The sequence below is a fragment of the Leptidea sinapis genome, chromosome 12 (genome assembly GCF_905404315.1).
Source record: "Leptidea sinapis chromosome 12, ilLepSina1.1, whole genome shotgun sequence".
Taxonomy (NCBI): domain Eukaryota; kingdom Metazoa; phylum Arthropoda; class Insecta; order Lepidoptera; family Pieridae; genus Leptidea; species Leptidea sinapis.
In genome coordinates, this window is record NC_066276.1 from 10338783 (window position 1) to 10356718 (window position 17936).

Sequence of the window (17936 nt, forward strand, 5' to 3'; positions counted from 1 at the left end):
AGCGGCACCGCATTGTAATGTTCAGAGCGTATCAATTACGATCAAATAAGCTTCCTGCTCGTCTCGTCCCTTATGATCATGAAAAAAAAGCTATCCGATGCTCTTTCGTGTATTTCCTTAAAAAATACAATTAAAAATTGTATGGTAAGATTAGTTTTAAATTGTTTTTTGAGTAACTATTTGTAATTTGCACTATTGCAAGTTTAAATAAGTTTTATTCATTCATTAAAAGCTCCATTAGTTATAATTTTCGGTAGGAGCAAGAGCGGACAGTTCTATAACTTTCCATCAGTGGAGAAACTCTGATTCCACGTAAAAAAATGCAATCGATGTGTTTATTTCAAAAAGTAGAAATCGAAAACTTTCCTGAAAAGACAATCTTTAGTCTTAATACTATGGGATTAAGGGATGTAATGTAATGGATCGCGTGTAAATTGTAAATGTATTCTTTAGGTTTTATACATCAGGTTTTTGCAGAAAAGTTACATTTTGTTATTATTTTATTGAACCCGTTTTGTTACCTTTGCAAAGCACTTTTTAAGGAGGACTGCGGTTGAAAGGTGTCGAAAATTTTACGCAAAAACCTGATGTAAACATACAGTTTACGTTTTAGCGTTTAGTCTTTTAAAAAGTATTTTTCTTCTTTAATACTCGCGTTAATCAAAGAAGGCTTTAGTCTACAAGGACAAGAATATTATAGAGATTATTTTGTAATAATCGGATGAAAGAATAATAAATATGTGTTTCTCTCTGAAGGGCGCCGTAGCTAGTGAAATTACTGGGCAAATGAAACTTAACATCTAATGTCTCAAGGTGACGAGCGCAGTTGTTGTGTAATTTTTGAGGTTTTTCAAGAATCCTGAGCGGCACTGCATTTTAATGGGCAGAGCATATATACCATCAGCTGAATGTCCTGCTCGTTTCGTCCCTTATTTTCATTTAAAAAAGTATAGTTCGCCTTTACCTTTGTAAACCCTTTTCGTGATCACCATATATTCTCCACATATCATCTAAGCATGGTCTATATTTAATAGAGCAAGCAAACTCTATAATATCACTTCTGAATAATCTTATTTCCGGTCGCTGTTCGATGTCGTCTTTCAGTCTTCTATATATTGTGGAAACTTTCTTTCGCATAAAATTCTGTAAGTGAATGTTTTATTAAAAATTGAAGCGTATTTAAATCTGTTTAATTGTATTTTTATTTTTTTTATGGAATAGGAGGACAAACCAGCGTACGGGTCACCTGGTGTTAAGTGATCACCGCCGCCCACATTCTCTTGCAACACCAGAGGAATTACAAGAGCGTTGCCGGCCTTTCATGCTCGGTACTGTGCCCACCCCCAGAATACGAAAGGCAGCCCGAGCGAGAGTGCTCGGGGAGGGATTCTCCGGCTCTGGTAGAGCCGGTACCCTCCTGGGGTAATTTCTTTTTTCGGACCGCTTATCTCTTATTTCTTAGATAAAATTAATTATTATCTATTAAGAATACAATCAATATAATTTCGTCGGTTGTAAATGTAAATTTGTTTTTTTGTATGTTCTTTGAAGTCCACGGAAGGTTTTAATACAAAAAAAAATTGCGCGGATAATTGTAAAAAAATACCATCCTTCACATAAAAATTAGATGTCACACAGTTGACGTAAGCTATCAGTTTGTCGGACAGATAAAAAAACGACTGAAATGTATGTTCAAAATAGAGAGTCCCGTTTATACGACATTACATTATTACGACAATAACTACTCTTAGTCGAGTACTGCTTTAAATTGTTCTTAATTTAAAATCTTAGTATAAATCATAATAAATAATCTTACTTATAAAATAATTCAAAACATAAATTTAACACTATTCAAAACATCATTCGATAATTTGAATAAAAATAAATGAATATGAATTTAAATTCGATTTAATGAAAATTCATTCATTCACATTCAAATGAATGTGGCATGTAGGTAACTACGCTCTTTTATCCTCCTACCCCAAAAAAAATTCTCAAACCTGCCATTCTTCGTATGATATCTTCGTCATATGCCCTCCCTCTGTCTTCAACAGATCAAACCCAGAAACAGCTGCGTCCCAAACGACAGGACTTAGTTCTAAGTTTAAATAGTCCAACACCTCTATTGCTGCATCATCTCTGACGTCACCGGCTGCGTACAGAGCTAATATGTCATTCACGATCTGTAATCCAGAATTAATACGTAAGCATCCATCCCTACTCTATGATCCAGAATAGTATTCGAACAATTTAGGCTTAAAGGTAATATTAATACCATTTATATTAAGAAATGGGAACTAATTTGCCATAAAACTTGAAAGTTTCACCCAATATTTACAGTTATCATATAAGACTGTACAGCCGAACAAATGATTCACCTCGCTGGTGAAAACCACCCATAGACATATCTCTAATACCAGACTACAATAGAAGCGTTGCAAAGCAAGTATACTATCAGAAGTCGCATGGCAACCAGTACAATACCAATCTTTGCGCATGTTAAACTTAAAAAAGTGCGTATTCGTTTCTAGGCCGGCGATGCTCCTGTGATTCTCTTATATTGCAGGACAATACGGGCGGCGGTGATCACTTAACATTAAGCGGCCTGTACAATAGATTCTCCACTTAATAAAAATCTGTTCTGTTTAAATAGAGTACGTCATTTTAGTTTGGTTTAGCTGGGTTGTTTATACACTTAGCCTCTTGATTGGGCCATTGCGCGTATTCGTTCGTCTTCTCCAACCAGCCCAGATCGTCCCAGATGTCTAGCAGTCTTTTAAAATTGAATTATTGTATTTCTGTCTGAAGGGCGCTGTAGCCAGGCAAATTACTGGGCTAACGACACTAAACATACATTTTCATTGATGAACGCGATTGATGCACATTTAAATAAAATATTTTTTAAGGATTATAAAGCGTATATTTGTAACAGTGTCCTTCTGAAAACGTGCTGTGCAAAGATCACGAAACGTTGGGTTAAATAAAATAATTATGAAAATGTAGCTTTTACGAAAACACCTGATGTGAAAATACAATTATAATTACACGCTTTATAATCCTTAATAAATATTGTCGCGTAGCAACGCTCCGACGTATATGACGAGAGTTGTCAAACTTCAAGACATTGATAATTTCAACAGCTCCGTCAGAAATACTCGTAGCTTTAGCTTTAAAGTGTTTACGTACTTTAGACGCTGTAGACCCGGGTTGATACACCTACCAGTGTATGGAATTTTTTGGGTTTTGTAAAGTTACTGGTAATTTCTAGTAAGTTCTGGATCAATCGAACAGAAAAAAAGGGATGAAAAATGTGTAAGCAGGATAAAAATAGTTAAAAGAATTTTCTAATACAATTTAAATTTAAAGATGGAATGGGAGAGTCATTTTGAAAATAGAACAGATCCGGGGGTATATAAGCCGTACTAAGCGTGGCCTACGGCAGTTCTAGTTCTGACTCGAAAGTGTAAAGAAGAAGAAGAAGAAAAGAAGAAGTAGTGAAAAGTGGAGGTGTTCTAAGAAGAAGAAAATAGAAGAGACTTAGTGTTAGACGCCCACAAGAGGGACAGCGGCAGACCGGCGAAGTGCAAGTTCGGAAAAAGTGAACGCAAATAAAGACTCGTTCCTATAAGCGGAGTATTATTTCCAATCCTGACCCACTCTCGTGTCAATATTTTATTTAGACACTTAATATGTATTACCTTAATAACATATACATATCTTAATAAATCTCTCAGAATTTTAGCTCCAATCAAGATCTTTAGCAGCGGTAATGGGCCGGACTTTTCACTTACCATAAGGTGATCGTTCGTCTCGTCTAGCATTTCTGAAAATAATAGTTGTTTCAGAAGAACTGTCAAAAAACGATTACCTGCGCTCGGTTGAGTTCATCAATCGACAGATGATCTTCTCTGAGGGTTTTTGCAATGAGCTTCCACGTGTTATTATCGTAGTTAACTCGGTAATAACCTGAAATAATAAAAAAATATCTTAATAAGGTACAAGCTAATTAGTAAGTCAGTAATATTTGTAGTATATTTAAACCACTTTTATTTTACAGTAAGTTATATGAATTTTTTTTTGTATTATATTATGTTACTTTTCATTTATAATCACTTAAAAAATTTAATTTCAAGTGAAAAATCATAGCTAAACAGTTCAAAAAACCAATAAATATATTATGGCTGTCAACTATGTACCTACGATTTAAAACCAAGATTACTGTCCTTGTTTTTGGAAAGTATTAATGCCACGTAACTCTTTAAAAAAAACGGGATGCACTCCGAGAGTGCCGGCAGAAGTTAAAACTTGAACATTAACGCTGTGCATTTTTGAATATTTTGGAATAGTTAGGAAATCATTATAAAAGTACTTCTAAAAAGCTTTGTTAGGTTAGGTTATATCTAATATATAAAATTCTCGTGTCACGGTGTGCGGGACCGAACTCCTCCGAAACGGCTTGACCGATGATAATGAAATTTTGAGTCCATATTGGGTAAGTCTGAGAATCGGACAACATCTATTTTTCATCCCCCTAAATGTTAAGGGTATTTACTTTTTTTATTTTTTTGACATTTTTTTTTAAATTTATTTGATTATGAGTTAGCATTCAAAAAATACATACAACTTAAAATTTTCATCCATATACGATACTTTTGTATCTCGGTTTTAATATCGGCAATACAACGTTTGCTGGGTCAGCTAGTATCATATAAATTTATTGCGCTATCGTACACTTACTTACATTTAAAAGTTTATTTCTCGGAAAAATCAACTTTCATCCATAATTTCAACGACTGTTCAACGTATTTTTGATCAGGTCACGTGTCCTGACGCGAGTTTAAGATTTTATACCAATCTCAATAAAAATGCTCAACGCCTCTAAAGAAGTTTTCACTTCAAAAAACAAAAATTTCTGCATAAATCACTGTGTCCAAATTAAAATCATTTAAATAGTAATTTTATCGTGAACAGACAGACAGAGGTAATGAAGGGCGATGTCTTATCATATGTAATGATACACGATACCTCAGCTGAGCATTCCTCTATTATATAATATATCATCGGTTATTTCATGAAAAATATTACATTGTAATGGAATTATACTTAAAAAAAGAACCTCTGAGTTTCTTGCGCTCGTTCTTCTCACTTCGAATACATCTTTCCAAATGGGTGGATTATGCTATTCAATAATTAATTCAACATTGAATTAAAAAAATTGAATACTATGAAGTTTAAGTAACAATCTTTTAAAACAGTCTATTTACAGATTAATGGATTGAAACCTTGGAGTGGCAATGGTTATAGAGCATATAAGGCGAATGCAACGTATAACGTAACGAGTCATTAGTTTACTAATGACTAGTTAGGTTTACCTAATGATTATAAAACAATTGAAGCGTGGGAGGGGTATAGCCTAAGAGCTAGTAAACGATTTGTATATTATAATAGAATTAATCATTTAATAGATAGATCGATGACATTTGATTGTGGAATTGTTATGTTAGTTTCAGAGTATAATTTTACAAAAATTAGAATACATGTGTTAAAACTTTTTATTTTTTACAATTTTTTATCGTTTATTATTCGATTTTTATTAAAAACATGTCTGGAGTGTGATGTGTATATAACTCTTGGCTTAAGTAATAGTAAACATACATTGGAAATGTACTAAGCTCACAATTTATCCTTATTCTACAATCTACTCTATATACTCTATCTAAATATAACAATGGACTTGTGTATGTACGTTTTGGTCTCTAAATCGGCTACTACAGCTGATTCAGATTATTATTCATTAAATCTTTAATAACACCTTATTATTTTCAGTAAAGGCAACATATTATACACCGAATAAGATTAAAATTGGAGTAGAAAAACATTTAAATATAACACCTTTTAAACGATTTATATGCGTGTAATTCTGCTCCTTAAAACTTTTTGCATCAGATATTTGCGTAAAAGTTACATTTTTATAATTATTTTTGTTAACCCGACATTTCAAAGATCTAGTTTTCAGGTGGACTAAAAATGTAATTTAAATGTTAATGTATTAAAATATGTAGCACTTGCGTTTATCAAAGAAAATACTAGAAAAATATTAGCATAGATTTAATACTATTAATATTTTTAATTTCCATGTCTCTTGGTCTAGCCGAGATATATCGAGCGTAGGCTAATACAGAAATAGACGATTTATGGCTAAGACTAGAGTTGGCCAAGGACTTTTAGATCAATGTCACTGGGCCAGTTATTTGTTTTGCTTCCTTTTATTATTATAATCTTCACTGTACTTTATATCCAAACATAGCAGCTTATGTTCCACATCAACTGCACGGATTTATTAAGGGTCGCTCTACTGTCACCAACTTAGCGACTTTTACAGTGCAATGGACGATAACTATCAGGTAGACACCATATACACTGATTTTGAAAAGGCCTTCGATCGTGTTGACCATCAAATCTTACTTATAAAGTTAGACTCTTTAGGCATACACGGTGACCTTCTTCGATGATTCAGCTCATATATTTCCAATAGAAATCAAGCTGTGGTTCTGAATGGATTAAGATTAGATTTTGTTGCGATACTGTTGGCCAATGATCTGTACTACTTATTACCTAGCTAATAAGAGATGTAATGTGCTGTAGATTTTATGAAAAATAAAAAATAATAATAATACGTCTACTAATATATACATGCGAAATCAAGATAAAAGCGGTCAAGAACGGATTGAAATAAGGACTCTCAGATGGTTTCCTATCGTAGAAAGAAAAAAAAAATATACATAAGTCAAAGTCAAATAAACTTTATTGCATAAGGCTTAATAAAAGCGATTTTGAATCACTACAAATATTTCTTTTAAATTACTGAATTTACCATATGATCGTATATAGTTGAGCTCGTGAGAAGAACATATAAGAAACTAAACGGCCACTCTTTTCAATCAATTAGAGTATTTTTCAATAGCTGTAATATACATAACAAATTAGTTTGTAAGGTGCTAATCCAATATGAGTCGTGTTTAAATAATATTATAAACTTTTACATAAAAAGTAATAAAGAATTAACTGAATAAATGTAAATTATCGTATTTTGGATGCATCAACCTTTAGAGCTTGAATTCATATTGAATTAGTAATAGAATATAATATAGCGGATATAGCATTACATAATTTAGCATCAACCTCGTGCCAGAGTTTGGTGAGTCAACATCTTCTGGGGATGCCTCGTGTAGAGGCCAAACACGTGTCGAATTGTTTAAAGATAAATGTTGGCGGAATTAACACTTAAGAAAACTTAAAACATTTGGATTACATATTTTTTCCTATCTCATAAAGAGTCAAAAGATAAAATGGAGGTCTTACCTATATCAAGGATTTTTTGCCCATAAACCTAACTTTTTCTTGTAAGGGAGTGTATTGAAAAATAATTTAAATATTCTTCTTTTATTATATTTTGGTTTGAGCTGATAGTCTTATTACCAATACTCGAAATAATAATTCAAATTCAAATATTTTTATTTAAAATAGGATGTGACATCACTTATTGAAATTCAAAAACTAACAAACATTCCAAAATGAATGCCTGAGACCTGAGTAGAACGGGCGCAACAAACTCAGCGGCAAAGTCATTTATGTCATAGTAACCTTTATCACACAAACATTTTTTAACAATTCTTTTGAATAACGTAATAATACTTTTGCTTGAACATTTTCTGGGATCTTGTTGTAAAATCATATACATCGCCCCACAAATGACTTACTAACTCGACTTAGCCGAGTTGTAGGCGTTATAAGTTTATGTCTGTTCCTGGTGTTAACATTATGGTTATGACAGTTTCTAGCAAATTCACTTATGTGCCTATGAACATACATAAAGACGACTGCGATATTGAGAGGGAGCGAAGGGCGCTCTCGGTACGAAGCAACATGATAGCACGAAGGTTTTCAAAGTGCAGCAATGAGGTGAAAACAACACTATTTAAAACTTATTGCCTGTGTGTATGTACACCTGCCAACTATGGTGTAATTATTCAAACAAGACCTTAGGTTCACTAAGAGTGCAATATAATGATTCCTATCGAGCTCTTATGAAACTTCCAAGGTATTGCAGCGCGGCAAGTATGTTTGCAAGAGCGAGAGTGCTCGACTTCTTCGCAATAATTCGCACAAGAATTGCTTCTTTTTGGGATCGAATGAAACGCTCCAGCAACGGAATTCTGATGAGTGTCTCTAACAATGTATATAATAACGATATTTTCAAAAGATGGATGGACATCCATCTTGATAAAAATAGAAAATAAGCTATTTAGTAGTAAGTAATTCTAATTTATTTAATTTAATTTTTAGTTTGGTTAGTTAATTGGATTTTGTGGTAATTTAATTGTAATTTTGATTTTAATTTGTATTTTCTATGGGTTATGTCTGAAATAAATGATTATTATTATTATTATTATAACATTATCAAGAATGTATTGAGAAGCAACAGACAAGATGTTAATTTCTTTGAATTTTGCTCTTAATGATTCTTTAGGACCTAGGTTATAAAAAGCGCGAATAGCGCTCTTCTGCAACACAAATATTGTATTAATCGGCAGCATTGCCCCATAGCAGTATACCATAGGACACAAATACAATTTGAAAACAAAATTTTATAAACGATGCGGAACTCGAACCCGCGACCTCTCGCTTTCCGTGCGAGTGCTCTTCAAATTTTACTTGTGTATTAATCCTAGAAGTGTATTAATCCACTTTAAAAAAACATAACAAATTGAATAATAATAATTACTAACTCACAAAGTTTCACTAAAAACTCACCCGAAGCATTCCGATTTAGAATGATCCAGCCACCGTTCAGGTTCTCCCCGAAAGTGTAGGTTTGACTCCCGATAGTGAACCTCGGCATGTGACAGTTGTAGCAGTTCTCATTGTTCTGCACGATGTACGAAATAGGAATGAGATAGTTTGAATCCACACGGTTTCGAACGTCGAAACTGAATTTCCTCTGGAAATGAAATAAATACCTCTTTGTTTAATTTTGTGAGCTCATGTTCTGTATTTTTTAAATTAAAATGTGTGTTGAATGAACGCGTGTTGACCGTCGGTCGAGCACTAAATGCAGCCTAAGAAACAACTAAGGCTACTTTTACTATGGAAAATACATAAAATGTCCACCCAAAAAAATCTAGAAATTCTTAAAATCTAATACAATAGTCATATTGCTGTAAAATAAAAGTTGTAAGGAATTTGCAGGTGGCTTCAACAAAATGGTTAGAATGCCTATAATTGCTGATGATCGTATTTTGACGGCTGACATTACAAATTACCAACACGATAGAGAGTTTTATGACTTATAATCCATCAATTTTAATGGATGATTAGAAGTCAAGATGAGGCTACTCAAGGAACTAGCAATGTTAATTACCTGTTTCAATTGTATTGCATTTGGAGTCCTATCTCTGAATACTTTGACCTCAACAACTGGATATCCTGACTGATAGAACCAGGAATTCAGAACTCTAGATGCAGTTGAGCCATTGAAGAATTGGTTGAGGCATTCCACGGTGTCATGATCTAAACTGGCCATGAAGTCGTCCAACGAAATGTAACGACCTCTTCTGAAATCAAAGGCGGTAACAGATATTATTATTATTATATTTAGTAAGTTAAGAGTTGTTTAAAATTAAAAAACCTTTTTTTATAGAAAAGGAGGACCTACGGGCGTACGGGTCACCTGGTGTTAAGTGATCACCGCCACCCACATTCTCTTGCAACACCAGAAGAATCACAGGAGCGTTTAAGTAAGATGTACGCGCTTTTTTTGAAGATTCCCGGAAATACCGCACTAGGAAGATCATTCCTCAGCTTTGTAGTACGTGGAAGAAAGTTCCTTGAAAACCGCACTGTAGAGGACCGCCACTCATCCAGTTGGTGGTGATGATATCCTAATTTGTGGCGTGTCGTGCGAAGTTGTAATTCGGCGGTAGGAGCAATCTTGCAGTAAATGACACCAGGATGTTTATATCAACCTAATATTATGCAAACATAGTACTACTTGCTATTAGAAAATTATATAGCTATTTTTTTTTTTATTATTTACAATTAAATGTAGAATTCCTTATGTTGCTTCAGGAAGATAACATAATATTTTAAGACTCATTACCTTTTTAAATTTAATTAATAAAATGATGAACACAACATCTTATAGTAGATACTAGCTGACCCAGCAAACGTTGTATTGCCGATATTAAAATCGCGATGCAAAAGTAACTGTTGAGCGTAGATAGGTGAAAATTTGATGTTGCATGTATTTTTAAAAAAAAAATTTGGCGTGCACTACCCTTAACATTAAGGGGGATGAAAAATAGATGTTGTCCGATTCTCAGACCTACACAATATGCACTCAAAATTTCATGAGAATCGGTCAAGCCGTTTCGAAGGAGTTTAACTACAAACACCGCGACATGAGAATTTTATATGTTAGATTATATTATATATTGAACAAAAGTTTAATTGTTTGGTACAGTTAGTATAAAAATACTAACTGTACCAAACAATTAAAACGAGATTAATATTTACATCAGCATTGTAAGAAAACCCGTTAAATAGCAAATGTGCATCAAATATATTAAATGGTTAATCCTAAAAAATTAACGCGTTGATATCCAAAATTCAATCTATACATATAAATAAAATGGAGTGTCTGTTTGTAATATTGAAATAACCGTTTTTTACTACATGTATATGATACGGGACATACACCAAAATAACATTTTTTACAATTTTTGTCTGTCTGTCTGTCTGTTTGTTCCGGCTAATCTCTGATGTGGCTGCACCGATTTTGACGGGACTTTTATGCGCAAGTAGTAGATGTAATAAGGAGTAACTTAGGCTACGTTTATTTAAGAAAAAAACATTTAAAATAAAAAATAAAAAAATCACATAAAACTCTAAAAATAATTTATATTAAAAAACAAAGTTTGCCGGGGCAGCAAGTATTAAATAAATTTGAAAATCCGTTAAGTGTGTACTACAATTCGACGACCTGTACAGCCGAGTGGTTAGCGATCCTACCTACTAAGCTAGAGGTCCCGGGTTCGAATCCCGGTAGGTGCAAGCACTTATACAATACAATGATGAATATGGATGTTTGTTTCTGAGTCATGGATGTTTAAATGTATTTATGTATGTTTATATGAATTTATATATGTTTAAGTAAGTATAATGTATTAAATATATCATTGTCTTGTAACCCATAACACAGGCTATATATGCTTAACTTGGGGCAAGATAATTTGTGTAAAAAGTGTGTCAATATTGTGTCAATACAATTTACGATAACTCTCAATATTTGCTGTATTTTTCTACAACATTACAACCACGGACTTACAATATACTAGGGTGTAGACTAATTGAAAGCACGATAATGCGTGATTGATTTATATTTGTCAATGTGTGCGTTAGCTAGTGGTTTAATATTCAAATCACTAAGAGGAAATGACAAGCGTGGCTGACCGTTTACGACTTGGTTGTCAAAATCGGTTACAGTAACAATAAATTCCGTTAGAAATTGTTGCTTGTTCTCTATCGCATGATTTGTTTGTCTATACGATAGGAACAAGTGTATGATTACCACAAGTTAGGATATCAACCTCACCATCTGGATGTGTGGCAGTCCTCCACAGTGCGGTTTTCAAGGAGCTTTCTTCAACGTACCACAAAGCTGTGGAATGATCTTCCTTGTGCGGTGTTTCCGGGACGATACGACTTGGGTACCTTCAAAATAAGCGCGTACACCTTCCTTAAAGGCCGGCAACGCTCCTGTGATTCCTCTGGTGTTGCAGGTGACCCGTACGCCCATTTGTCCTCCTATTCCATAAAAAAAAAACATCCACATGTCTAAGAATTATTATTAAAAATTATGAGGTTTTGCAACTCTATCTCTGTGTAATAAAATATTATTTATTAAAATAATTTTTTTAAAGTGAAGCAAATAAAACAGTTGAAATACAACTTCTTAGATCATTTATACGTCTAGATAGCCTGCGACAGCTGTGAAACCGTCGAAAAAAATTGAAGTTGACTGTTAACCTCTATTTTAAGCTATGCATGCACTTTAACACAAAATGAGATACAAATCGCGAGTGTAAGACGTAGCGTCACGCACACTAAAGTAAAAAATCTGGCCTGTTTTCATAGATTGTCTAGCAACAAGAGGCTCTATCTAGATGTATAAATTATCTAAGTATATACTTATAACTAAATACCTGCTGTTTATATAATTCATCATTGCTTGATGAAACTTCTGTGAGCCAATCCAGTTCTCAACCATCCACAGTATTGACGCGGTCTTCATCGTAAACAAATCTTTATATCTGACTGGTATCTCGATAGCTAGAGTTCTGTTAAAGCTGATCAAAGCTGGGGTGGAATGGTGCCAATCTACTGACATCGCTCTGTGCTTCATCTTCAGTCCATACGTTGTCAGTGGTAGGCGGTAGTTTGATCGTGGTTTACCGTGATTATGCTGTTGTTATAAGTTAAATGCATAATGATAAAATTTTATTAGCAGCATAAAACTTAATACAAAATAAAAGATGTGGTGTCGTGGGACACCAGGTAGGAACGAAGTTCCTTCGGCTAATGTAGAATCGACACAATTTGTAAAAAAAAAATCGTGTTCAATTTTATTTAGGTTTTCTTGATTTTTCTCTTAAATTTTGCAGATTAGTTTTTATTTAACTACACGAAGGTATTTAGGAAATTCAGTATTTTAGGAAATAATAAATTACGTAAAATAAATCGTAATCCAAATTATCAATTAAAATAACAAAATATGTCTCTTTATTTTTGTTAATCAACATAAAATTACATAGAAATAGAAACGACCTTGGCGCCTGCGCACGTCTCATTTAACGGTTTTATTCCACAGACTTTTTCTTACGGTTTTACTATCCCATTTTTTTCAGTTCGGTCCCGCAGCAAAATCCCTATCTCCTCCAAGCCTGCCGTAAGGAACTTCGTTCCAAAAAATAAAACAATAGTTAAACTTAAAATTAAACATAAACAATTCATAGTAAAATAAAACTTAATTTAACATGAGCTGCAAATAGGCACAACCTTGGCATATGCTGACACATATATATGTCCAGCGCCGATCTTCCCCTTGAGCTATTCTGTGACCTTGTAGCAGTCCCAACACTTATTCGTTACGCTAGGATTAGCATATATTTTTTTTACAATTATTGTGAAGACGTTTTGGTTTGCAATTTTCTCGATGTAACCAGTATCTCTGTGACATAACGTCGCATACGAAGATTACTCGATTGCTGTGGTACAACTCAATCGTCAACCAACTATCAACAATATACACTTTTATTGAAGTAGCCGTTACTTTGCGGAAATCCATAGTTTTCCAAATGTTTTAAGTTTTCTTAAGTGTTAATTCCGCCAACATTTGTCTTTAAACAATTCGACACGTGTTTCGCCTCTGCAAAAGGCATCTTCAGGACATGTTGCACGGTCAAAATCTGCCACGAGACGTTAAACTTAAAACATTTGGATGTATACAGGGTTACAGGAAAAGTCGACCTAGATCCGTTAAGGGCGTGTAGTACACATCATTTCTGAATGATTTCACTATGGAACCCCCCATCCCAAACTTAACCGTTTTCGAGATATTCGAGTTTTAATTTTTTTTATGAAAATGCCCAATTTTTCGGCTATTGAATTGAATTTTTTTGACTCTTGTGATTATTATTTTTGGTTTTTTACATGAAGAATGAGATGCTTAATTACCTCAATGACTAAAATACGTAAGTTAACAAAATAGGTCATTGTAGACGATCGAAACTTAACAAAATAAGTACAAATTATAAAAAAAAATTTTTCTTTTCTGGATATCTAAAAAATTATTATGGCACTATCTACATTTTATCAGCTATCCAACGAAGTATAACACTCTAGAGTATTTATTAACCTCAAAGGTGAAAGAACTTAGTTTCTAAGGCTACATGGCAGTCAGAATAAGTAGCGCTTATTTACTCTAATTAATTTGACTTAAGTTCAGCATCATCATTTCAGCCTACTGTATAAACTGTCAAAATAATTATAGGACTTCTAGAGCCAATTGTCAACTAATATTTAAGTTACTTTACAATGGGTATTGTAGGTAAATTCTATGTTAAAATAGAAGATGCCAAGAGTGATGTTTTATCAGTTACTGAAGGAACAGCACAGGGATCAGTGCTCGGCCCAATACACTTTATCGCGTATGTCAATGATATAAATAATATACTGAAGCATTGTACATCATATCAATACGCTGATGACACTTGTCTTGTAATCGCTGATAGAAACATTGAACAAGCACTTGAGAACCTTCAGTTTGACTTCGACCGCCTTAACAAATGGTGCCACGACAATAGGCTTGTCCTCAATGCCGATAAAACGAAATTGATGCATATTCGATCACCATATCTTAAAACTAATTATGACACAATCAAGAAGCTTAAGGCGCATTGCCATATGTGTTTTCATCAAAAGCTACAAATATGTAGCTGTCCCACTATTGAAACTGTTGAAAATCATACGTACTTGGGTTTAGTTATCGATTGTTGTTTTAACTGGCTCCCCCATATCAATACTGTATGTGACAAACTCAGAGCATTTTTAGCCAATTTAATTTTAATAAAGGGTAGAATACCATATAAAATATTATTATTATTATATAACTCACTAGCCGATTCCATTATAAGTTATGGTATTACCAGCTATGGCAGAACATTTAAGACCTACCTAGATAAAATACAAAACATGCAAATTAGGATAATTAAAGAAATAGTCTCCCCAGTAGTAAAAGAACAACATAAAGCGAATGAATATAACGATCTCTTCAGGCACTGTAAAATCTTACCAATACACACAAAATTTAATTATTGTCTTCTTAAGGAACAATTTTTCAATCATGAAATTCAAAGTAAAATTTGTCATAAAATAACCACTAGGAAAATCACAAATAATCACTTAAAAACATTAAAGTCCAATAACATTTATGGTTCGCGCACAACACAATATTTGGTTCCTCGGCTATTAAATGATATTGATCCATCTGTAAAAATTAGCATCACCAGAAAAAATATTAGAGATAAGTTAAAATTGCAATTTTTGAACACCCTGTAGCTTACATTCTAAGTGGGTCAAACATCGGGTTCTTTGTCACCGCCCACCGGCCGAGCGAATAGACATATCGCTGTGCGTGTGCGACGGAATAGCGCGATCGAAAGATAGCAGTGTCCCGCTTTCGCATAGAGATATGAATTAACGATGACCGGTTGAATGCGAACCTGATCTAATGATGCTTTGCTTGTAAACCTTGTGTATGTACTTACTTAAGTTTTTTCTGATCTTATTTTAATTATCATTGCGAACTCAACTCATGTTAGCAAACCGGACAAATCTTCGTGATTTTTGGTTGCTGCTTTATTTATATAAATATGTAAAGTTTTAAATAAATATATTAAAAAAAAAAAAAAAAATAAACCTATATAATATAAATTAGATGTTTTAGTTTTTTTTATGACAATAAGTGACGAGACGAGCAGGACGTTTAGCTGATTGCAATTGAAGCCCAAACCATTAGAATACAGTGCCGCTCAGGATTCTAGAAAAACCCAAAACCTCTGAACGGCACTACAATTGCGCTCGTGACGAGCTTGAGCGCTTGAGATATAATATGATGTTTTCTCATTTGCCCAGTAATTTGTCTAGCTACGGCGCCCTTCATACTGAAACATAAAAATGCTTACACATTACACATTACGTGTATCCTGTGCAAAGGAGCCTCCTACTGGCATATCCAGCCGGCATCCTGTGCAATTTGATACGTTTTCCGGAAAATCCAATTTCAGGCTAAGCTAATATTCTAGTACCACAATAGAAATCTAAATAAGAAGGTACTTGGCAAAGTCACAATAAATCAGCATTAATCATGTCGTCAACCGGTCACTACTAGCCACTGAGTAGTGATTTAGTATTAATCAGAAGTTAAATAAAGCGTAAACATGGTGTGTTTCGGTACTTATATCTAATTATGGAAACTCGATTGAAATATATTTTTGACATTCATAAGTGTCAGTTCCGTGACCTACATGAATAAAGTTATTTTGATTTGATTTGATTTAATGTGTGAGCATTACTGTGTCTTGGTCTGAAGGGCACCGTAGCTAGTGAAATAACTGGGCAAATGAGACTTGACATCTTATGTCTCATGGTGAAAAGCGCAGTTGTAGTGCCACTCGGAATTTTTGGGTCTTTCAAGAATCCTGAGCGGCACTGCATTGTAATGGACAGCGCGTATCAATCAGCTTATTTTCATAAAAAAAACTTAAGTAGGTACTTAAGGATAATTATCATTTTGGCCTTGGCACAATAAAACAAATTAAAAGTAAATAAAAATATTACTGGAATAACAGGGTTCTAACATAACCTAACCTATAAAAACTGTATTATGATAATAAATTGAACTTAGTCCTGATTAGATTGTTTTGGGCTAAGCTAGAATATAGTGGCACTTGAAGGATAAAACCATTCGGCCTAAAATTGGGTTTGGCCCGAAAATAAGAACACTCTCTTAATGCTGCCTAAATTCCAATTAAAATCCTTAGATCATTTACGTCTAGATAGACTATGACAGCTGTGAAAATTTAGTTGAGAACTAACCTCTATTTTGAGCAATTCACGCACATTAACACAAAGTGTCATAAAAAAAGTGAGTAAGACGTAGCTTGTCACGCACACTAAACCAATATTCCTGGCCTGTTTTTATCGGTTGTTGAACAGCAAGAGGCTCTATCTAGACGTATAAATTATCTTAGTTAAAATCATTTAAAATATTTCTATTCATAACTTTTTTTAATTATATTTTTTTTTGAAAACCTTACAGATCATTAATTATATTACTAAAAACAATAGTTTAATTTATTTTCCCTGAAAAATAATACCAATACCAATGATGACTTAAGTTTGTAGCAAACTCCACCAAATTACTCTTTGATTAGTGCTCTCCGATGTTTGTCTGAACCTCTCAATTGAATTGAATTGAAATTGAATTTACTAAAGTTATTTAATACGTAATTTACATGACCAAACCTAGGAAAAAATCAGATATGCTAGATATATTATATTTGACGACCCGCTGAATGATTAGTGACCCTGACTACTAAGCTAGAGGTCCCGGGTTCGAATCCCGGTAGATGCAATCATTTATATGATGAATATGAATGTTCTTTTCCGAGTCATGGGTGTTTAAATGTATTTAAGTATGTTTAAGTAAGTATATTGTATTAAATATATCGTTGTTTTGTACCCACAGTACAGGCTATGTCTAGTTTGGGGCAAGATAATTTGTGTTAAAGTGTGTCAATATTATTATATTATTTATTATTGAATCAATCAATCTACAAGTTCAATTTCATAAATACCTGAGTCAGATAATAATAAGCGAAGTATGTTGCAACGCCTTCTTTAAACCACTCTTCTTTCCATCGCGTCCTTTCTACCTCACCAGGATTCCCCAACCATATCCTACTGAGTTGTTGGGCCAACTCAAACATCATGACTTCCATTTGTTTGATACTCGTGTATTCGTTAATATACGCTAGTCTTGTGTCACTAAAATATTTCTCAATGTTACAAAATAATTCATAGTAGTATATTGAAATACTAAAATTATAAGTCGCTATAGAAGAAATGTGTGCAGTGTTGGTAGGCCCCCCACAAGATAGACTGACGATCTGGTCAAGATCGCCGGAATAGATTGGATGAGGGCAGCGCAGGAGCGATCGTCGTGGAAATTTTGTGGCCTTTGTCCAGCAGTGGACGTCTACCGGTTGATGATGATGATGATAGAAGAAATACAAATGCATGGAGATAATTGCTAA

The 17936-nt window shown here is 33.8% G+C and overlaps 1 protein-coding gene across 1 annotated transcript; it reads right to left on the reverse strand.

Moving 5' to 3' along the window:
* Window positions 1-656: 656 nt before the first annotated feature.
* Window positions 657-17609, reverse strand: LOC126967335 (membrane alanyl aminopeptidase-like). The gene is made up of 7 exons (XM_050811793.1): window positions 17478-17609; window positions 12264-12523; window positions 9422-9614; window positions 8815-9001; window positions 3869-3966; window positions 2001-2183; window positions 657-677 (listed from the first exon to the last, which is right to left on the reverse strand). The coding sequence occupies exons 1-7, from the start codon at window positions 17607-17609 to the stop codon at window positions 657-659; spliced, it is 1074 nt and encodes a 357-aa protein (XP_050667750.1).
* Window positions 17610-17936: the final 327 nt, after the last annotated feature.

Excerpts from the sequence above, each read along its gene's own strand:
- LOC126967335 (XM_050811793.1), bottom strand. The coding sequence starts at position 17,609 with ATGTTTGAGTTGGCCCAACAACTCAGTAGGATATGGTTGGGGAATCCT. Across the intron at positions 3,967-8,814 it reads TCTAAATCGGAATGCTTCGG|GTTATTACCGAGTTAACTAC; the intron begins GTGAGTTTTTAG and ends TTATTATTTCAG. Across the intron at positions 2,184-3,868 it reads ATGAACTCAACCGAGCGCAG|ATCGTGAATGACATATTAGC; the intron begins GTAATCGTTTTT and ends TCTGGATTACAG.